We start from the raw sequence: 25,238 nt of genomic DNA, 5'->3' as shown, positions 1-25,238 counted from the left end.
TTGGACAGTTGACACAGGTTTGCACATATTGGACAATTGACACAAGGTTGCACATATTGGACAATTGACACAAAATTGCACATATTGGACAGTTGACACAAAGTAGCATATATTGGACAGTTGACACAAGGTTTCACTATTGGACTGTTGACACAAGGTTGCACATTTAGCACAGTTGACACAAGGTTGCACATATTGGACAGTTGACACAAGGTAGCACATATTGGACAGTTGACACAAGGTTGCACAATTGGACAGTTGACACAAAGTTACACATTATTGGACAGTTGACACAAAGTTTCACATATTGGACAGTTGACACAAGGTTGCACATTTTGGACAGTTGACACAGGTTTGCACATATTGGACAATTGACACAAGGTTGCACATATTGGACAGTTGACTCAAAAGTGCACATATTGGACAGTTGACACAAAGTTGCACATATTGGACAGTTGACACAAGGTTGCACATATTGGACAGTTGACACAAGGTTGCACATTTTGGACAGTTGACACAGGTTTGCACATATTGGACAATTGACACAAGGTTGTACATATTGGACAGTTGACACAAAGTTGCACATATTGGACAATAGACACAAAGTTGCACATATTGGACAGTTGATACAAGGTTGCACATTTTGGACAGTTGACACAAGGTTGCACATATTGGACAGTTGACACAAAGTTGCACATATTGAACAGTTGACACAAGGTTGCACATATTTGACAGTTGACACAAGGTTGCACATATTGGATAGTTGACACAAAGTTGCACATTATAGGACAGTTGACACAAAGTTGCACATATTGGACAGTTGACACAAGGTTGCACATATTGGACAGTTGACACAAGGTTGCAAATTTTGGACAGTTGACACAGGTTTGCACATATTGAACAATTGACACAAGGTTGCACCTTTTGGACAGTTGACACAAAATTGCACATATAGGACAGTTGACACAAAGTTGCACATATTGGACAGTTGACACAAGGATTCACTATTGGACTGTTGACACAAGGTTGCACATTTAGCACAGTTGACACAAGGTTGCACATATTGGACAGTTGACACAAAGTTGCACATATTGGACAGTTAACCTAATAGTTGGAAAAAGGTGATTGCTGCACATATTGGACAGTTGACACAAGGTTGCACATTTTGGACAGTTGACACAAAGTTGCACATATTGGACAGTTGACACAAAGTTGCACAAATTGGACAGTTGACATAAGGTTGCACATATTGGACAGTTGACACAAGGTTGCACATATTGGACAGTTGACACAAAGTTGCACATTATAGGACAGTTGACACAAAGTTGCACATATTGGACAGTTGACACAAAGTTGCACATATTGGACAGTTGACACAAAGTTGCACATATTGGACAGTTGACACAAGGTTGCACATATTGGACAGTTGACACAAGGTTGTACATATTGGACAGTTGACACAAAGTTGCACATTATAGGACAGTTGACACAAAGTTGCACATATTGGACAGTTGACACAAAGTTACACATATTGGACAGTTGACACAAAGTTACACATATTGGACAGTTGACACAAAGTTGCACATATTGGACAATTGACACAAAGTTGCACATATTGGACAGTTGACACAAGGTTGCACATATTAGAAAGTTGACACAAAGTTGCACATATTGGACAGTTGACACAAAGTTGCGTGAAATAATAATCCTAATATTAACCATAATATTACTAATATTAATCATACTAATCCTAATATTAATCATAGTAATACTAATATCAACCATAATAATCCTAATATTAATCATGATAATTCTAATATTAATCAGAATACTACTAATATTAATCATGATAATTCTCATGTATTATATTAATGTGCACAATCTTACAGGGACTGAAGTGTAAAATGAGGAAGAGTGAAAGATGATTTGAGCAAACATAAACTTCCTAGATAGACACATGCACCAATATGATTTATAATCTATTTATTGATCGTTGATTTATTGATCATCAAGACTGACTCTTTTATTTTGTGTCCTCCAGTTAATGCTGACGTCTGTCCTCAATTGTCTCTTTGAGGCCCTTACTCACATCCTCAGGTAAGAACAACACAGTCGCACACACTAGTATGTGTTGTTGTTGTTGTTGTGTAGTGTTGTTGTTAAACACAGTCACACATTTTACTTTGTTACATACTATACACTAGTGCGCTTTTGTTCTTGTTGTTGTTGTTGTTGTTGTTGTTGTGTAGTGTTGTTGTTAAACATAGTCAGACTTTTGACTTTGTTACATACCGTACACTTTGGTGTGTTGTTGTTGTTGTTGTGTAGTGTTGTTAAACATAGTCAGACTTTTGACTTTGTTACATACTGTACACTAGTGTGTGTTGTTGTTGTTGTGTAGTGTTGTTGTTAAACACAGTCACACGTATTACTTTGTTACATACTGTACACTAGTGTGTGTTTTTGTTGTTGTTGTGTAGTGTTGTTGTTAAACATAGTCAGACTTTTGACTTTGTTACATACCGTACACTTTTGTGTGTCGTTGTTGTTGTGTAGTGTTGTTGTTAAACATAGTCAGTCTTTTGACTTTGTTACATACTGTACACTAGTGTGTGTTGTTGTTGTTGTGTAGTGTTGTTGTTAAACATAGTCAGTCTTTTGACTTTGTTACATAATGTACACTAGTGTGTGTTGTTGTTGTTGTTGTTGTGTAGTGTTGTTGTTAAACGTAGTCACACTTTTGACTTTGTTACATAGTCCATAATATAATTCATAGTATATTTACACTATATTTAAAGTATAAATATACTTTATATAAATGGATTTAAATGTACATATTCAGCATATTATTAAAGGCCTACTGAAATGCGATTTTCTTATTTAAACGGGGATAGCAGGTCCATTCTATGTGTCATACTTGATCATTTCGCCACATTGACATATTTTTGCTGAAAGGATTTAGTAGAGAACATTGACGATAAAGTTCGCAACTTTTGGTTGCTGATAAAAAAAGCCTTGCTTGTACCGGAAGTAGCAGACGAGTAGCGTGACGTCAAAGGTTGTGGAGCTCCTCACATCTGCACATTGTTTACAATCATGGCCACCAGCAGCGAGAGCGATTCGGACCGAGAAAGCAACGATTTCCCCATTAATTTGAGCAAGGATGAAAGATTTGTGGATGAGGAAAGTGAGAGTGAAGGACTAGAGGGCAGTGGGAGCGATTCAGATAGGGAAGATGCTGTGAGAGGCGGGTGGCACCTGATATTCAGCTGGGAATGACTAAAACAGTAAATAAACACAAGACATACAGTATATATACTCTATTAGCCACAACACAACCAGGCTTTTATTTAATATGCCACAAATTAATCCCGCATAACAAACACCTCCCCCTTCCCGTCCATATAACCCGCCAATACAACTCAAACACCTGCACAACACACTCAATCCCACAGCCCAAAGTACCGTTCACCTCCCCAAAATTCATACAACACATATATTTCCCCAAAGTCCCCAAAGTTACGTACGTGACATGCACATAGCGGCACGCACGTACAGGCAAGCGATCAAATGTTTAGAAGCCGCAGCTGCATGCGTACTTACGGTACCGCGTCTGCGCATCCAACTCAAAGTCCTCCTGGTAAGAGTCTCTGTTGTCCCAGTTCTCCACAGGCCAATGGTAAAGCTTGACTGTCATCTTTCGGGAATGTAAACAATGAATCACCGGCTGCGTTATCCGGCACAACAGTCAAGGGGTGCATTCTACGGCGGGGGTGCGTTATCCAGCACAACACCTGCCGCAATACACCGCTTCCCACCTACAGCTTTCTTCTTTGCTGTCTCCATTGTTCATTGAACAAATTGCAAAAGATTCACCAACACAGATGTCCAGAATACTGTGGAATTTTGCGATGAAAACAGACGACTTAATAGCTGGCCACCATGCTGTCCCAAAATGTCCTCTACAATCTGTGACGTCACGCGCAGACGTCATCATACCGAGACGTTTTCAGCAGGATATTTCGCGCAAAATTTAAAATTGCACTTTAGTAAGCTAACCCGGCCGTATTGGCATGTGTTGCAATGTTAAGATTTCATCATTGATATATAAACTATCAGACTGTGTGGTCGGTAGTAGTGGGTTTCAGTAGGCCTTTAAAGGGTAAATATATTTTATATAATAAATGATAAATGGGTTGTACTTGTATAGCGCTTTTCTACCTTCAAGGTACTCAAAGCGCTTTGACACTACTTCCACATTTACCCATTCACACACACATTCACACACTGATGGAGGGAGCTGCCATGCAAGGCGCTAACCAGCACCCATCAGGAGCAAGGGTGAAGTGTCTTGCTCAGGACACAACGGACATGACGAGGTTGGTACTAGGTGGGGATTGAACCAGGGACCCTTGGGTCGCGCACGGCCATTCTTCCACTGGCCACGCCGTCCCTATAAATGGATTTAAACGTAAATATTCTGCATGTTATTAAAGTGTAAATATATTTTATATAAATGGATTTAAATCGAGAGGAGCCAGATGAGGTGGTTCGGGCATCTGGTCAGGATGCCACCCGAACGCCTCCCTAGGGAGGTGTTTAGGGCACGTCCGACCGGTAGGAGGCCGCGGGGAAGACCCAGGACACGTTGGGAAGACTATGTCTCCCGGCTGGCCTGGGAACGCCTTGGGGTCCCCCGGGAGGAGCTGGACGAAGTGGCTGGGGAGAGGGAAGTCTGGGCTTCCCTGCTTAGGCTGCTGCCCCCGTGACCCGACCTCGGATAAGCGGAAGAAGATGGATGGATGGATAAATGGATTTAAACGTACATATTCAGCATATTATTAAAGTGTAAATAAATTTAGATTGTGTTTTTGCTGCAGAAAAAATGTGGAGCGCAGAAGTTTATTGGACAACATGGAAGGAGCGTTTCTTGTTGTTGATGAAATCATCGATGGCGGGTAAGAAAGAATTCTACTGGTGATAGTATTACCATACTGTACATACTGTACAATGTACTTTAGTATTACAATAATGTAGGATTGTCACATGTTCTTTCCAGAGTGATTCTGGAGAGCGATCCTCAGCAGGTCCTCCAAAAGGTCAATTACAAGGTAACCTTTAGTACTTTGAATAAACACGGTCCAGTAAACGAGTACTTTTTCAAACGAGTACTTTTTCAAACGAGTACTTTTCTCAAACGAGTACTTTTCTCAAATGAGTACTTACTCAAACGAGTCCTTTTCTCAAACGAGTACTTTTTCTCAAACGAGTACTTATTCTCAAACGAGTACTTTTTTCATGCAAGTACTTTTCTCAAACAAGTACTTTTTCTCTAACGAGTACTTTTCTCAATCGAGTACCGTACTTTTTCTAACAAGTACTATTCTCAATCGAGTACTTTTTCTCAAACGAGTACTTTTTCTCAAACGAGTACTTTTTTCATGCGAGTACTTTTCTCCAACAAGTACTTTTCTCAAACAAGTACTTTTTCTCTAACGAGTACTTTAGGATAGGATAGGGATAGGATAGGTATTTTATTGTCGTTGCACAAGTACAACGAAACTTTGTTTTTAGCACAGTTTTTCTCAAGTGATTACTTATTCAAAAGAGTACTTTTTTGAAACAAGTACTTTTTTCATGCGAGTACTTTTCTCAAACAAGCACTTTTTGTCTAACGAGTACTTTTTCTCAAGCGATTACTTATTCAAAAGAGTACTTTTTTCAAATGAGTACTATTTCTCAAACAAGTACTTTTTCAAATGCCTTGTTGCTTTGCTCACTGCTTCCTTTTCTTCCACTCAACATTTCTCTTCTTCTTCCCGTCGCCTCTGATTGGCGCCAGCTTGCGTCAGAAGCCACCTACGGTTTTGTGCTTTTTGATCACATGACCGCTAACCTGCAGACAGACAAGAGCCAGCTGTCGTAGCCACAGACGGGGAGAGAGAGAGAGGTAGAGGAGTGGAGAGAGAGAGAGAATGCGTGACTAACAGCAGCTCGTCCGTAGGGCTGGGCGATACGGCAGGACACTGTATGACCATATAGGGGTTTATAACCATAACTATTGATAAATTTAGGACATGTGGAAAACAAGGAGCAGGAGATAAATATGTTTCATTTCAAATGTAACTTCCCGTGGTTTTAACCCCTCAGCTATCAAGGCAGAAAGGAAACGTCAACACAAACATGAAAAACACAATGTCAAGAAAATAGTAAAATTGGACACTTAACAATAAGCTCTTAAAATGAATGTGCAAAAATAAGGAATATGTAAGAACTTCCTAATAAAGTGTAAGAAAGGGTGAAAATATAAACATAAACAAGCCTGAGAAGAACTACCATATTTTCCAGACTATAGAGCGCACTAGTATATAAGCCATGGCCACTACATTTTAGAAAGAAATGTGTTTCCATATATTAGCCGCACTGGACTATAAGTCTCAGATATATACGTGGTGAAATTACTTATTTACACAGAAATGTTTATTTACATATACCTTAATTGTTTCCAAACGGTGTCTGTAACACGGTTGTAAAACGGCTGATCAAACAAAACGTCAGTCGTCGTCATGGACCCACTAGCTGCGCAAGCTAGCTCTCCAATCAGCTACACAGACTCAATAACTCCACGGTGACGTTTTGGTGAATTTACTGAGGAATTTGTGAAAGTGAAACAACATAAAAAGAATGCCATTCTAAGTTAATAATACTAACACAGACACTTGTAAACGTGTCATATTAGCTAATGCTAACGACGCTAGCATGATAACATACGATAGCACGTGCAAATATGCATGGAAACACTCCTACAGACATCACCCATGCTTTAGTAAGTAAGAATTGTTTGTTATATTGTAAATCTTACCAACGAGCGACGAATGAAGAATCCATACGAGTAGAAACGCTATGGACGGTTCAAGGCATCAAAACAGGAACTACATTTTTAACCCGCAGCACCTGCAGGGAGCGAACTCGTCCAAACAATGGTGCCGTAGCTCAAACGATAACAAACGTTTTCAGTGTCTCTGCTCGAGTTTAATGACAATAGTCGCACTATTTTATAAGCCGCAGGGTTCAAAGTTTAGGGGAAAACAAGTAGCGGCTCATAGTCTGAAATTGACGGAAGGTGGTGTGGTATTAGCGGTCTTGCCTTGCATCACTTACAGACCACTTGATAGTTGATACTGTTACCTGATTGGCTGTTAGCGTGTCACGTGATCACCATCTGCGTTGCTGGGTTACCAGAGAGCGAGTGTCTTTGTTCATGCAACCAACCTTGCTTCCATACTTCTGCTTTCTTACGACCGAGACAATTTTTATATTCAACATTTCATCAAACACAGTTTTTATTGATATCGATTACGTGTCTATTGTGATATATACTGATATCGTTTTATCGCCCAGCCCTCCTTGTGAAGATTGCTCCTTATTAATAATAATCATTTGGATGTGTCACATGTTCGAGGGATGTAATGCACGGAGCAGCCTGTGTGTGGCGCACTTTCACTCATTTTTAGACAAGCAAACCTTCTTGTCACTTCAGGAGGAACAAGTTTCATATTTGAATATGATTTATGACACGTTGTTATAGTTGTGTAATAATCCATAAACTATAACAAAAATATGATTTATGACATGTTGTTATAGTTGTGTAATAATCCATAAACTATAACTAAAATGTGATTAATGACGTGTTGTTATAGTCGTATAATAATCCATAAACTATAACTAAAATATGATTCATAACATGTTATTGTTGTATAATAATGCATAAACTATAACTAAAATATGATTTATGACATGGTGTTATAGTCGTATAATAATCCATGAACTATAACTAAAATATGATTTATGACATGTTATAGTGGTATAATAATCCATAAGCTATAACTAAAATATGATTTATGACATGTTATAGTCGTGTAATAATCCATAAACTATAACAAAAATATGATTTATGACATGTTATAGTCGTATAATAATCCATCAACTATAACTAAAATATGATTTATGACATGTTATAGTCGTGTAATAATCCATAAACTATGACTAAAATATGATTTATGACATGTAGTCGTATAGTAATCCATAAACTTTAACTAAAATCTGATTTATGACATGTTGTTATAGTCATATACTAATCCATAAACTATAACTAAAATATGATTTATGACACGTTATGTCGTATAATAATCCATAAAGTATGACTAAAATATGATTTGACATGTTATGTCGTATAATAATCCATAAACTATAACTAAAATATAATTTATGACATGTTGTAGTCGTATAATAATCCATAAACTATAAAATATGATTCATGATATGTTGTTATAGTCGTATAATAATCCATGAACTATAACTAAAGTATGATTTATGACATGTGATAGTCGTATAATAATCCATAAACTCTAACTAAAATCTGATTTATGACATGTTATGTCGTATAATAATCCATAAACTATAACTAAAATATGATTTATGACATGTTATAGTCGTATAATAATCCATAAACTATGACTAAAATATGATTTGACATGTTATGTCGTATAGTAATCCATAAACTATAACTAAAATATAATTTATGACATGTTATAGTTGTATAATAATCCATAAACTATAACTAAAATATAATTTATGACATGTTGTTATAGTCGTATAATAATCCATAAACTATAACTAAAATATGATTTAAGACACGTTGTTATAGTCGTATAATAACCCATCAACTATAACTAAAGTGACATGTTACAGTACTATAATTAATATAATTAATTAAAATCAATGTGATGTAGTACTGCACACTGGCCACTAGGTGAAAAAGACAACATTTGTCTTTTTACACTTCAAAGGAAAATGAATAAACGTAAACAAAGTAGAAATGTGATATTTGCCAAGTTGTTGTTAGCATTATATCCCTCTCTCTTTGTCTTTTACAACATAATCATCTACACTATGCCCGTGTGTAACACACACACACACACAGACACACACAAGTTTTTCATTGTTTCTTGTCTTTCATTAATTTCTTTCTTTCCTCTTTTAGGTGGACGACAACCCACTGTCTGAACAAAGTGTCGCCCAGGTAACACACACACACATGCACTCACACGTACACACACACATGCACTCACACATACACACACACATGCACTCACACATACACGCACACACACTGCATGTGTTTATTATGTACCGCATGATCATAACTGCATTAACACTGCAAAACGCTGACTAAACCATAAAGCTGTATTAATATTATATGAACATTATTATATATTCATCGAGAGGAGCCAGATGAGGTGGTTCGGGCATCTGGTCAGGATGCCACCCGAACGCCTCCCTAGGGAGGTGTTTAGGGCACGTCCGACCGGTAGGAGGCCGCGGGGAAGACCCAGGACACGTTGGGAAGACTATGTCTCCCGGCTGGCCTGGGAACGCCTCGGGGTCCCACAGGAAGAGCTGGACGAAGTGGCTGGGGAGAGGGAAGTCTGGGCTTCCCTGCTTAGGCTGCTGCCCCCGCAACCTGACCTCGGATAAGCGGAAGAAGATGGATGGATGGATGGATATATAATAATATTAGTATTATATGATTATTATTATATATATTCATATATATTAATGATTATATATTCATATTTATATTATATGAACAATATTGTATAATCATATATAATATTAGTATTAAATTAATATTATTATATATATTCATGTATACTAATATTAATATTGTATGACTATTATTATATAACGATATATAATAATATTAATATGAATATTATTATATATTCATATAAAATAATATTAGTATTACATTAATATTATTATATATATTCATGTATACTAATATTAATATTGTATGACTATTATTATATATCCATATATAATATTAATATGAATATTATTATATATTCATATAAAATAATATGTATATTATATGAATAATATTACATAACCATATATTATAATATTAATATTATATGAATATTATGTATTCATATATAATAATATTCATATTGATAAAGTGTATTTTGATATTTGACTAAGTTTGTGCGTGTATTTATGCAAATCTTTCAACTTTCTGTCTTTTTTTCTTGCTTGAACCTCACAGCACATCAGTGACAAACTGACTCTGACTTCTAATGTAAGTTTGACTAACTCTTCATCAATGACTTATTCTGCTTTACTAATAGAAAAGTGTTTCCTGTGTCGTCATGATTCAGGAATGTGTTGAGTCTGCCCTCTAGTAGCCATGTTGTGCTATTGCACTAACTCTTCTGTTTCCTAACATGAGAAATATCTCAACGTTACTTCTTTCATCTTAGTCAAGTACAACATCCAATCACTTTCTTGTCACTACTTCCACTTATTACACACCTATGTACTCAAAATACTTCGCATGTCAATGAAAACTTTCACTGTGTACTAAAACAATTACTATCTTTGTCTACTAGTACTAATATATCACAAAGTTGTATTCTGTAAAAGCAGTAATATATACTACAGGTCCATTCTGTACTAGTAATAGTACACATAAAAGAGTAAATTGTGTGTTTGTTTCAGGTACTGCAGTCGGCAAAGGAGCAGTAGTCGTATTACAAGTAGTATAAATACACATTAATGTAGTAAACTGTGTGTGTTTAAAGTACTGCAGTCGGCAAAGGAGCAGTAGTAGTATTACAAGTAGTATAAGTACACATTAAGGTAGTAAACTATATGTGTTTCAGGTACTGTAGTCGGAGCAGTAGTAGTATAAGTACACAATAAGGTAGTAAACTATGTGTGTTTCAGGTACTGCAGTCAACAAAGGAGCAGTTATAGTATTACAAGTAGTAAAAGTACACATTAAAGTAGTAAACTGTGTGTGTTTCAGGTACTGTAGTCGGAGCAGTAGTAGTATAAGTACACATTAAGGTAGTAAACTATGTGTGTTTGAGGTACTGCAGTTGGCAAAGGAGCAGTTGCAGTATTACAAGTAGTATAAGTACACATTAAAATAGTAAACTGTGTGTTTTTCAAGTACTGCAGTCGGCAAAGGAGCAGTAGTAGTATTACAAGTAGTATAAGTACACATTAAGGTTGTAAACTGTGTGTGTTTCAAGTACTGCAGTCGGCAAAGGAGCAGTAGTAGTATTACAAGTAGTATAAGTACACATTAAGGTAGTAAACTGTGTGTGTTTCAGGTACTGCAGTCGGCAAAGGAGCAGTAGTAGTATTACAAGTAGTATAAGTACACATTAAGGTAGTAAACTGTGTGTGTTTCAGGTACTGCAGTCGGCAAAGGAGCAGTAGTAGTATTACAAGTAGTATAAATACACATTAAGGTAGTAAACTGTGTGTGTTTCAGGTACTGCAGTCGGCAAAGGAGCAGTAGTAGTATTACAAGTAGTATAAGTACACATTAAGGTAGTAAACTGTGTGTGTTTCAGGTACTGCAGTCGGCAAAGGAGCAGTAGTAGTATTACAAGTAGTATAAATACACATTAAGGTGGTAAACTGTGTGTGTTTCAGGTACTGCAGTCGGCAAAGGAGCAGTAGTAGTATTACAAGTAGTATAAATACACATTAAGGTAGTAAACTGTGTGTGTTTCAGGTACTGCAGTCGGCAAAGGAGCAGTAGTAGTATTACAAGTAGTATAAGTACACATTAAAGTAGTAAACTGTGTGTGTTTCAGGTACTGCAGTCAGCAAAGGAGCAGATCAAATGGTCCATTCTGAAGTAAGAAGTACACAGTTTGTTTACAAAAAAACACCAAAGGGAAAATCTTTCTGCAGTTTATTTGTGTATTACTGTCATCGCACAACATGATTGTACTTGTAAAAAAAGGACATTGTTGTGTACTACATGTGTTTCATGTACTTGTGACAAGTTGAAGTATTGAAGAAGTATAATGTACATATTAGAGTTGATCAATATTCATTATTGGGAAGCTAGAAGAAAAGTATTTAAATGTTACGTCCTTCATAAAAAAATATATTTTGCAGTATAAAAGTACATGTAGAGAACTAATAAAATATTTTTCTGCCCTCAAGTGTCTTTTTATTTATTGAAGATTTCACAAGATCAAATTGACTCCAGGTTGACACTCCTGATAAAGTTTGTTGTTCTTTCTTCACCATGGAAAGTTTGAAGTCTTAAAGGGAAATATATATATATATATATATATATATATATATATATATATATATATATATATATATATATATACATGCATATACACATACATATACTGTATGTAAAAATATATATACATATATATGTATGTAGAGTGAATGAATGATGGGTTCTCACTTCTCTGTGAAGCTCTTTGAGTGTCTAGAAAAGCGATACATAAATCTAATCCATTTTTATTATATATGTAAATATGTATATATACATAGATATACGTATAGAGACATATATACAGTATATATATTCATATATGAATGCATATGTGTATATGTATACATGTGTATATGTACAAACCGGGGCGAGGGTCACCACTTTGTCAACAAATGCGTGAGCAAATTTTGAACAGTTTAAGAAAAACCTTTCTCAACCAGCTATTGCAAGGAATTTAGGGATTTCACCATCTACGGTCCGTAATATCAACAAAGGGTTCGGAGAATCTGGAGAAATCACTGCACGTAAGCAGCTAAGCCCGTGACCTTCGATCCCTCAGGCTGTATTGCATCAACAAGCGACATCAGTGTGTAAAGGATATCACCACATGGGCTCAGGAACACTTCAGAAACCCACTGTCAGTAACTACAGTTGGTCGCTACATCTGTAAGTGCAAGTTAAAACTCTCCTATGCAAGGCGAAAACCGTTTATCAACAACACCCAGAAACGCCGCCGGCTTCGCTGGGCCTGAGCTCATCTAAGATGGACTGATACAAAGTGGGAAAGTGTTCTGTGGTCTGACGAGTCCACATTTCAAATTGTTTTTGGAAACTGTGGACGTCGTGTCCTCCGGACCAAAGAGGAAAAGAACCATACGGATTGTTATAGGCGCAAAGTTGAAAAGCCAGCATGTGTGATGGTATGGGGGTGTATTAGTGCCCAAGACATGGGTAACTTACACATCTGTGAAGACGCCATTAATCCTGAAAGGTACATACAGGTTTTGGAGCAACATGTGTTGCCATCCAAGCAACGTTACCATGGACACCCCTGCTTATTTCAGCAAGTCAATGCCAAGCCACGTGTTAACATCAATGTGGCTTCATAGTAAAAGAGTGCGGGTACTAGACTGGCCTGCCTGTAGTCCAGACCTGTCTCCCATTGAAAATGTGTGGTGCATTATGAAGCCTAAAATACCACAACAGAGACCCCCGGACTGTTGAACAACTTAAGCTGTACATCAAGCAAGAATGGGAAAGAATTCCACCTGAGAAGCTTAAAAAATGTGTATCCTCAGTTCCCAAAAGTTTACTGATTGTTGTTAAAAGGAAAGGCCGTGTAACACAGTGGTGAACATGCCCTTTCCCAACTACTTAGGCACGTGTTGCAGCCATGAATATATATATATACATATATATATATATGGTAACTTTAGTCTGGGGAACATATTCTAAGTAACAAAGACTTAATTTAGAGTTATTTGGACACTCTGGGAACATATTCTAAGTACCCTAACCCTAACCTTATTGAGGGAAGACTCTTAGTTAATGGCTTGCTGCTTGTATAATAAGGCCATGCAGAATAAGGCATTAATAAGTACTTAATAATGGCTCATTAAGTAACTAATTTGCATGTTAATAAGCAACTAATTAATGGTGAATATGTTACCCATACTAAAGTGTTACCATATATATATATATATATACATACATACATACATACATATTAGAGATGCGCTGTTTGCGGGCACAACCGCGGAGTCCGCGGATTATCCGCGGATCGGGCGGATGAAATTAAAAAAAAATAGATTTTATCCGCGGGTCGGGTCGGGTCGGGCGGTTGAAATAAAAAAAAATTAGATTTTAAATAGATTCAGGCGGGTGGCAGTTAAACCAATTCGGAAATATATATACATAGTTAAATGTTGTTACCCACATATGAAAAACGAGCAGGCACCTGCAGCATATGCCACAACAGAAGAAAAAAAAGAAAAAGAGATGGACACTTTTACGGAGCGGAGAAGGCCCCCGACGCCTCGCCGGGGTCCGGGACCGAGGCCCCTTCCCCCGAGAGGGCCCCACCGGGAGCCGTAGCTGAGGCGATCCGCGAGAAGGGCCCGACGCACGTCCAGGGTCACCACCGCGCCCATTGCACCGACACCCCGCCTCGTCCGCCTTCGCCGCGGCCGGCGTCACGCGCAGCAGATAAGCAGCTTACCTGCCCGCCACCCCCGTGGCCGGGGGCTCGTAACGGGTCACTCCGCGCGCTCCGCCCGCGCAGCTTACCTGCCCGCCACCCCTGTTGCCGGGGGCGCGTAACAGGGGTCACTCCGCGCGCAGTGCGCTCACGAAAGGGGTGGGGCTCACCCTGGTTGATATAGACAGCAGGACGGTGGCCATGGACGTCGGAACCCGCTAAGGAGTGTGTAACAACCCACCTGCCGAATCAACTAGCCCTGAAAATGGATGGCGCTGGAGCGTTGGGCCCATACCCGGCCGTCGCCGGCAGCGAGATGTGCTTGGAGGTGCGCTCAGCGCGGCTCCCATATGATTGCGCACTGGTGTGCGTCTGGGTCGTGACAGCGTGGCACGCGAATGTCTGTGCTGCATTAGATCAGTCTCCTTTCTTTAACAGGCAAAAGCTTTATAACCTCACTAATTCCTTGCATCGTCTATATTAGATATATAACAACGGGCGGGTGCGGGCGGATGGCGGGCGGGTGCGGTTCTGATCAAATGTTACATCGGGTGGATGGCGGATGGTTGACGATTTTCTGATGCGGTTGCGGATGAAATAATTGCCTATCCGCGCATCTCTAATACATACATATATACATTTGAGTCACACATTAAGAGTGTTACTAAAACAAACTTCAGTAATATCACTAAAATGTGTCCCATGTTGTCCACCAGTGACACTGAGATCATTATTCATGTGTTCATCATATTCATGTGTTCTTACGTCTCGTCTCCATTACTGTAACATATTATTTTCATGTCTCCCTATGTCTCGCATTAAAATATTACCCTTAGCAGCTAACACTGCCGGTAATTATGTAATACGCCTATAGAGACATCTTTTAAAAACAAAAGACTTTTAAGTGGGGTTAAAGTGACATTCTTATTGGAGGCGCTAACACAAAGAAGTACTTTAGTGGCAACACAACACCTCAGGCTACTAGCGAGTGGATCTGTGAGTTTAAAGTGAAGACTGATTACAAATCCCACATGTATTGTGGAAGATGATGACAATAAACTGAAAGGTTGGTCAACTTCGACATTTAAAAGTGACACAACAAATGTGATGTTCTGCTACAAAATACTACAAAAATGTCATGAAGGTTTCCTGTTACTGCTTCACTACTACAACCCCATCACCTGCAGTGTTAGCCGCCTCTTGCAAGCAGTCTTTACTCTTTAGAACACACGAGAAGAGAAGACATGTTCTTTGTGGAATGTAAACGACCGGCAAAACTTGTGAAAAATATTTTTTTTTTTACTTTTAATTTATATTTTTGTAGTCTCAACGACGCAGAAAATATTTTTTTTATAAAAACTGCAGAGAAAATGAAATGAAAAATTATGAAGATCTCGTATCATTGCTATTGCTTGTAAGTGAAGTCATGATAAATCATAGTAAAATCATCATGACTGAATCATTATGACTAAATCAATAAATGAACATAACTAAATCAATAAATGATCATGACGAAATCAATAAATGATCATGACAAAATCATCATTATAAATGATCATGATAAAAACATGACTAAATAATCATGGCGAAAACATCACAATAAATCATCACGATAAACTGTCATGATCAAATCATCAAGATTAATGATCATGACTAAATCATTATGACTAATTCATTACAATAAACCGTCATGATGAATCATTACTAAATCATCATGATAGAATCATCTAGATATGATGATCAATCACCATGATAAATCATAATCATATAAAATCATGATAAATCACCATGATAGAATCATCTAGATGCAATCATGATAAATCACCATGATAGAATCATCTAGATATAATGATGATCAATCACCATGATAAATCATGATATAATCAAGTAGATATAATCATGATAAAAACATCATGATAAATTATGATATAATCATATAAAATCATGATACAAAATCATGATAAATCACCATGATAGAATCATCTGTATCCATCCATCCATTTTCTACCACTTGTCCCTTTATCATGATAAATCACCATGATAGAATCATCTATATATAGTTATGATAAATCACCATGATTAATCATGATAAAATCACCATGATAAATCATGATATAATCATCATGTAAAATCACCATGATAGAATCATCTAGATATAATCATGATAAATCACCATGATAAATCATGATAAAATCACCATGACGAATCATGATATAATCATCATATAAAATCACCATGATACAATCATCCGAAAAAAATAATCATGATAAATCATTATAAAACCACTATGATAAATGATGATATATTAATCATATAAAATCATGATACATCACGATGATAGAATCACTATGATAAAATCACGATGATAAAATCATGATAAATCACCATGATAGATCATGATAAAAATCACCATTATAAATCAATATATAATCATCATAAAATATCACCATAACAGAATCATGACATAATCATCATACAAAATCAGCACAATTAAATCACTATGATATAATCATGACAAATCACCATTATAAATCATGTTATAATCATCTAGATAATCATGATAAAACCACCATGATATAATCATATAAAATTATGATGATAAAATCATGATAAATCACCATGATAAAATCACCGTGATAGAATCATCTAGACATAATCATTTAGATATAATCATGATAAATCACCATGATAGTATCATGATAAAATCACCATGATATAATGATAATCATCAATGTAATCATGTAAAATCACGATGATATAATCATCTAGGTATAAACATGATAAATCACCATGATTAATCATGATAAAATCATCATGTAAAATCACGATGATAAAATCACCATAATAGAATCATTGAGGTATAATCATGATAAAATCACCATGATATAATCATTGAGGTATAATCATGATAAAATCGCCATGATAAATCATGATATAATCATCATATAAAATCATGATGATAAAATCATGATAAATTGCCATGATAAAATCATCTAGATATAATCATGATAAAATCATCATGATAAATCATGATATAATTATCATATCAAATCACAATGATAAAAGTCATGATAAATCATGATTTTAAAAAAATCACCATGATAAATCATGATATAATCATCATATAAAATCATGACAAATCACCATGAAAAAATCATCCAGATATGATCATGATAAAATCACCATGATAAATCATCATATAAAATCACAATGATAAAATCATGACAAATCATAATGTAAAAAAATCACCATGATAAATCATGATATAATCATCATATAAAATCACCATGACAAAATCACCATAGAATCATGATTTATATCATATATAATCAGCATGAAAAATGACCATGATAGAATCATGATATAACCATCATATAAAATCACCATGATAAAATCACCGTGGATTGGCTGACTCACGTCGACATAAGTGGTTGTGGACACAACCGTGAAGAGACTTTTACGGTGACCTTCCTGTTCTCTTCTCGCGGTTTAGGTCAACACAAGCTATTAATCCTGTATAATGGCCGATTAATCACAAAGGACGTCACAACAACTTCACAAAGATGTCCACAGCCAACAAGGCGAGCGGTGTAGACCCAGGGCAATGTGGTCCACATCATGGCACCGTGGCTCATGTGGTAGAGCGGTCGTCTAGAAACTCAAAGGTTCCTGATACAAAACCTCGTCGTGGTCGTTGTGCCCTTGAGCAAGACTTCCACTGCGGCTCACACGGTGTATGGATGTTTGCTGGTGGTCCCAGACTTTGGTGTCCAGGTGGGCTCCATATCAAAATCCATCCTTTGAACCGTGATTAATCACGATTAGTCGTGTGATGATCGCGATTAATTGAAATTCTAAAGTAATTAAAAAAGGTAGTACTTGACGTCACTTTTTGGCATGAAGACAAAAGTGCTTGTAGAAAAAGACGTGATCAATACCAGGAAGTGATCGGTACTACGACACATGTCGACGTACACAAGACCATCTTTTTAGAAATGTCAAACATCACCTCGACTAAAGCAGTCCAACGTTTAGGTCGAAGTCAACTTCACCAGCATTTTAGTCAGAACAAACTAGAACTCGGAGTAAGTCAACTTAAAGGTGAGGTTAACCACCTCTGTGTTGTTAACTAATGCTAGCCTAGCTAGCGTTAGCTATTATTATATGTATATTCTATCTTTAAATGTAATTTCTATCATTAAATGTAATTTCTATCATTATATGTCAATTCTATCATTAAATATAATTTCTATCATTAATTGTCATTTCTATCATTAAATGTATATTCTATCATTAAATGTAATTTCTATCATTAAATGTATGTTCTATCATTAAATATAATTTCTATCATTAAATGTCATTTCTATCATTAAATATATTTTTTATCATTAAATGTATATTCTATCTTTAAATGTAATTTCTATCAATAAATGTCATTTCTATCATTAAATATAATTTGTATCATTAAATGTCATTTCTATCATTAAATGTCATTTCTATCATTAAATATAATTTCTATCATTAAATGTAATTTTTATCATTAAATATATTTTTATCATTAAATGTATATTCTATCATTAAATATAATTTATATAATTAAATGTATATTCTATCATTAAATGTCACTTTTATCATTAAAGATAATTTATATCATTAAATGTATATTCCATCTTTAAATGTAATTTCTATCAATAAATGTCATTTCTATCATTAAATATAATTTCTATCATTAAATGTCATTTCTATCATTAAATGTCATTTCTATCATTAAATATAATTTCTATCATTAAATGTCATTTCTATCATTAAATATATTTTTATCATTAAATGTCATTTCTATCATTAAATATATTTTTTATCATTAAATGTATATTCTATCATTAAATGTCAATTCCCTTCGGGGTCGCGGGGGGCGCTGGAGCCTATCTCAGCTACAATCAGGCGGAAGGCGGTGTACACCCTGGACAAGTCGAATATAATTTATATCATTAAATGTATATTCTATCATTAAATATAATTTCTATAATTAAATGTAATTTCTATCATTGAATGTCATTTCTATCATTAAATATAATTTCTATCATTAAATGTCATTTCTATCATTAAATGTCATTTCTTTCATTAAATATAATTTATATCATTAAATGTCATTTCTATCATTAAATGTATATTCTATCATTAAATATAATTTATATCATTAATTGTCATTTCTATCATTATTAAATGTATATTCTATCATTAAATGTCACTTTTATCTTTAAATATAATTTTTATCATTAAATTTAATTTCTATCATTAAATGTCATTTCTATCATTAAATGTATATTCTATCATTAAATGTCACTTCTATCATTAAATATAATTTCTATCATAAATGTATATTCTATCATTAAATATCATTTGTATCATTAAATGTAATTTCTATCATTAAATGTAATTTTTATCATTAAATGTCACTTCTTTCATTAAATATAATTTATATCATTAAATGTCATTTTTATCATTAAATGTCATTTATATCATTAAATGTATATTCTATCATTAAATATAATTTATATCATTAATTGTCATTTCTATCATTATTAAATGTATATTCTATCATTAAATGTCACTTCTATCTTTAAATATAATTTCTATCATTAAATTTAATTTCTATCATTAAATGTCATTTCTATCATTAAATGTATATTCTATCATTAAATGTCATTTCTATTATTAAATATAATTGATATCATTAAATGTCATTTCTATCATTAAATATAATTGATATCATTAAATGTTATTTCTATCATTAAATGTATTTTTTTATCATTAAATGTATATTCTATCATTAAATATAATTCATATCATTAAATGTAATTTTTATCATTAAATGTAAATTCTATCATTAAATATAATTCATATCATTAAATGTCATTTTTATCATTAAATGTATATTCTATCATTAAATATAATTAATATAATTAAATGTAACTTCTATCATTATTAAATGTCACTTCTATCATTAAATATAATTTATATCAGGGGACGGCGTGGCAAAGTTGGTAGAGTGGCTGTGCCAGCAATCGGAGGGTTGCTGGTTACTGGGGTTCAATCCCCACCTTCTACCATCCTAGTCACGTCCGTTGTGTCCTTGGGCAAGACACTTCACTCCTTGCTCCTGATGGCTGCTGGTTAGCGCCTTGCATGGCAGCTCCCGCCATCAGTGTGTGAATGTGTGTGTGAATGGGTAAATGTGGAAGTAGTGTCAAAGCGCTTTGAGTACCTTGAAGGTAGAAAAGCGCTATACAAGTACAACCCATTTATCATTTATATCATTAAATATATATTCTATCATTAAATGTCAATTCCATCATTAAATATACTTTCTTTCATTAATTGTAATTTCTATCATTAAATATGTATTATATCATTAAATGTCATTTCTAGCATTAAATGTAATTTATATCATTAAATGTATATTCTATCATTAAATATAATTTCTATAATCAAATGTAATTTCTATCTTTAAATGTTATTTCTATCAATAAATGTCATTTCTATCATTAAATATAATTTCTATCATTAAATGTCATTACTATCATTAAATGTCATTTCTATCATTAAATATAATTTCTATCATTAAATGTCATTTCTATCATCCATCCATCCATCTTCTTCCGCTTATCCGAGGTCGGGTCGCGGGGGCAGCAGCCTAAGCAGGGAAGCCCAGACTTTCCTCTCCCCAGCCACTTCGTCCAGCTCCTCCCGGGGGATCCCGAGGCGTTCCCAGGCCAGCCGGGAGACATAGTCTTCCCAACGTGTCCTGGGTCTTCCCCGTGGCCTCCTACCGGTTGGACGTGCCCTAAACACCTCCCGAGGGAGGCCTTCGGGTGGCATCCTGACCAGATGCCCGAACCACCTCATCTGGCTCCTCTCGATGTGGAAGATCAGTGGCTTTACTTTGAGCTCCCCCGGATGGCAGAGCTTCTCACCCTATCTCTAAGGGAGAGCCCCGCCACCCGGCGGAGGAAACTCATTTCGGCCGCCTGTACCCGTGATCTTGTCCTTTCGGTCATAACCCAAAGCTCATGACCATAGGTAAGGATGGGAACGTAGATCGACCGGTAAATTGAGAGCTTTGCCTTCCGGCTCAGCTCCTTCTTCACCACAACGGATCGATACAACGTCCGCATTACTGAAGATTCCGCACCGATCCGCCTGTCGATCTCACGATCCACTTTTCCCTCACTCGTGAACAAGACTCCTAGGTACTTGAACTCCTCCACTTGGGGCAGGGTCTCCTCCCCAACCCGGAGATGGCACTCCACCCTTTTCCGGGCGAGAACCATGGACTCGGACTTGGAGGTGCTGATTCTCATCCCAGTCGCTTCACACTCGGCTGCGAACCGATCCAGTGAGAGCTGAAGATCCTGGCCAGATGAAGCCATATAATTTCTATCATTATATATAATTTCTATCATTACATGTCATTTCTATCATTAAATATATTTTTTATCATTACATGTATATTCTATCATTAAATATAATTTATATAATTAAATGTAATTTCTATCATTATTAAATGTATATTATATCATTACATGTCACTTATATCATTAAATATAATTTCTATCATTAAATGTAATTTCTATCATTAAATGTAAATTCTATCATTAAATATAATTTCTATCATTAAATGTAATTTCTATCATTAAATGTCATTTTTATCATTAAATGTCATTTCTATTATTAAATGTATATTCTATCATTAAATGTCATTTCTATCATTAAATATCATTTCCATCATTAAATGTCAATTCTATCATTAAATATCATTTCTATTATTGTCATTTCTATCATTAAATATATATTCTATCATTAAATATTTAAATGTAATTTCTATCATTAAATGTATATTGTATCATTAAATATAATTAATATCATTAAATGTCATTTCTATCATTAAATATCATTTCTATCATTAAATGTCAATTATATCATTAAATATCATTTCTATCATTAATTGTCATTTCTATCATTAAATATATATTCTATCATTAAATATATATATGTAATTTATATCATTAAATGTATATTCTATCATTAAATATAATTAATATAATTAAATGTCATTTCTATCAATATTAAATGTATATTCCATCACTAAATGTCAGTTATATCATTAAATATAATTTCTATCATTAAATGTAATTTCTATCATTAAATATTCTATCATTAAATGTCATTTTTATCATTAAATGTCATTTCTATCATTAAATATAATTTCTATCATTAAATGTCATTTCTATCATTAAATATAACTTCTATCATTAAATGTATATTCTATCATTACATATAATTTGTATCATTAAATGTAATTTCTACCATTAAATATAATTTTTATCATTAAATGTATATTCTATCATTAAATATCATTTCTATCATTAAATGTATATTCTATCATTAAATGTCATTTCTATCATTAAATATAATTTATATCATTAAATGTAATTTCTATCATTAAATGTAATTTTTATCATTAAATGTATATTCTATCATTAAATATAATTAATATCATTACATGTCATTTCTATCATTAAATATCATTTATATCATTAAATATCATTTATATCATTAAATGTCATTTATATAATTTCTATTCCAACATAAATAAAAAGAAGGTTGTAGAGATTTAACAAACAAACATGCAAGCTTTGCTTTATGATCAATTTTAATGAAACATCTCTTTTGAAGGTCAAAAATGGAAGTTTGTGTGACTAAAACCCAGGAAAAAGAAAACTTTATTCAATTTTGATAGTTTGAAAGCAAGAGTGCAATTTAAAATGTGTCAAATGTGTTCCATACATCTTATATTACTGTTATTGTTATTATCATTATTATTATTATTGTTGTTATGAATGTGTGGTCATATGTGTTCCATACATCTCAGTGCTGGATTATTATTGTTATTATTATTATTACTACAAATATTACTATTATTATTATTATTTTGAATCTGTGGTCAAATGTGTTCCATACATCTTAGTGCTGGATTATTATTGTTGTTATTATTATTATTATTATTATTACTACAAATATTATTATTATTATTATTATTATGATTCTTATCATTATTTTGATATGTGTGGTCAAATGTGTTCCATACATCTTAGTGCTGGCTCCTTCCAGCCTTAAGTAAACACTTTATTATTATTATTATTTTTACTGTTGTTAATACTATTATGATTATTAATATTATTGTTATTGTTATTATTATTATTGTTATTATTATCATTACTATTATTACTATTGTTGTTATCACTGTTATTATTATTATTATTATCATTACTGTTGTTATAATTATTATTATTATTACTATTACTGTTATTTTTATTACAGTTGTTGTTATTGCTATTATTATTATGATGAATGTGTGGTCAAATGTGTTCCATAAATCTTAGTGCTGGATTATAATTGTTATCATTATTATTATTATTATTATAATTATTATTATTACTATTCTTATTATTATTTTGAATGTGTGGTCAAATGTGTTCCATAAATCTTAGTGCTGGATTATAATTATTATTATTATTATTATTACTATTCTTATTATTATTTTGAATGTGTGGTCAAATGTGTTCCATACATCTTAGTGCTGGCTCCTTTCAGCCTTAAGTAAACACTTTATTATTATTATTATTATTAATGTTATTAATACTATTATCATTATTATTATTTTTATCATTAGTTATTATTACTATTATTGTTATTACAATTATTATTACTATTGTTATTATCACTGTTATTAATATTATCATTACTGTCATTAATATTATTATGATTATTACTGTTGTTAATACTATTATTGTTGTTATTGCTATTATTATTATTACTATTATTATTATTATTATTATTTGTATTATTATTTTCAAATTGTACATCTGGAGGGTTTTTATCGGCCGTGTTTCTGCTGTAGGTGCAAGTGTGCTCCAAACAAAGTGTTGACATATTTGACAGTAACTTTTGACAAACAACTCTTGGATTTGTTGTGAAAAAAGTATTTCACTTTGTCAAGTTGGAATTGTTGTATCAATTGTTGTGTTCTATTGGTGCATCAATTGTTGTGTTATATTGTTGAATCAATTGTTGTGTTCTATTGTTGTATCAATGGTTGTGTTCTATTCTTGCATCAATTGTTGTGTTCTATTGTGCAGTGTCATGTAGAACACAAGTTTATTTGTGTGTCTTTTATTCTCAAAGTTGTTTCTGAAGGTTCCAATTTGCCACAAAAAACACACAATACAGTATTTCTGCCTCATTCCTGTGATTATCCTGCGTGTGACCGACGCATGGAGGAGTGGGACCAGCTGCAGTGTGCTCAAACGACCAGCAGGTGGCAGATAATACTGCATCATCTCTTTCCGACGGATCAGCTCTCTTTCAGGGAGGGACCAGGCAAAAACTAGGGCAGACCTCCACCAAGCCCCCTTGAGGAGGAGCCTTGTGGGGAGGAGTTACATTGTGAGTAGTCTTTGCTCATTCACCGGGTCTTCTACCAAGTTGGTACTTAAACGTTCCAGGAAACTGAAACTGAAAGTTTCCTCAAGTCCTCTGGTAATATTTGGCACGGCGTCCCTGGCCCCCCATTGGCCGGTCTCAGGGGCCCGAGTGTTGTTGTCAGAAGGCAAAATGGCCGACAAGACTCTCCTGAACTCAGCAAACATTAAAAGACAAACTTCAAAACTAAAAATATTCAGGACTTTTGTATAAAAGGTCACAAAAAGAAGACTGAGGTCATAAAGGTCACAAAAAGAAGACTGAGGTCACCTGAGGTAGATTCTTTGATTACATCCTTCTCTAAGCAGTGTTCCCTTTAAATCCTTCCCCCTGTCAGCCATCACAAGCTGGAAAGTTCCGCCTGGAAGCTTTTTTGCAGACAAGGAGAGAGAAGTGATG

General features: G+C 34.4%; 1 protein-coding gene across 2 annotated transcripts in view; it reads left to right on the top strand.

The window, feature by feature from the left end:
- copz2 (COPI coat complex subunit zeta 2) overlaps nucleotides 1–12,024 on the top strand; it is a 32,614-nt gene extending 20,590 nt beyond the window's left edge. The window contains exons 5-10 of one of the 2 annotated variants that reach the window (XM_061981649.1): nucleotides 2,042–2,097; nucleotides 4,881–4,958; nucleotides 5,060–5,111; nucleotides 9,044–9,082; nucleotides 10,109–10,141; nucleotides 11,673–12,024. In XM_061981649.1, coding sequence (XP_061837633.1) covers nucleotides 2,042–2,097; nucleotides 4,881–4,958; nucleotides 5,060–5,111; nucleotides 9,044–9,082; nucleotides 10,109–10,141; nucleotides 11,673–11,720 — 306 coding nt within the window. In that variant the 3' untranslated portion in view covers nucleotides 11,721–12,024. The remainder of the gene's footprint in view (nucleotides 1–2,041; nucleotides 2,098–4,880; nucleotides 4,959–5,059; nucleotides 5,112–9,043; nucleotides 9,083–10,108; nucleotides 10,142–11,672) is intronic. The other variant, XM_061981650.1, reaches the window with a different exon arrangement.
- Nucleotides 12,025–25,238: the final 13,214 nt, after the last annotated feature.

The sequence above is a fragment of the Nerophis lumbriciformis genome, linkage group LG24, assembly GCF_033978685.3.
Source record: "Nerophis lumbriciformis linkage group LG24, RoL_Nlum_v2.1, whole genome shotgun sequence".
NCBI classification, from domain to species: domain Eukaryota; kingdom Metazoa; phylum Chordata; class Actinopteri; order Syngnathiformes; family Syngnathidae; genus Nerophis; species Nerophis lumbriciformis.
This window is presented reverse-complemented; position numbering and strand designations above follow the sequence as displayed.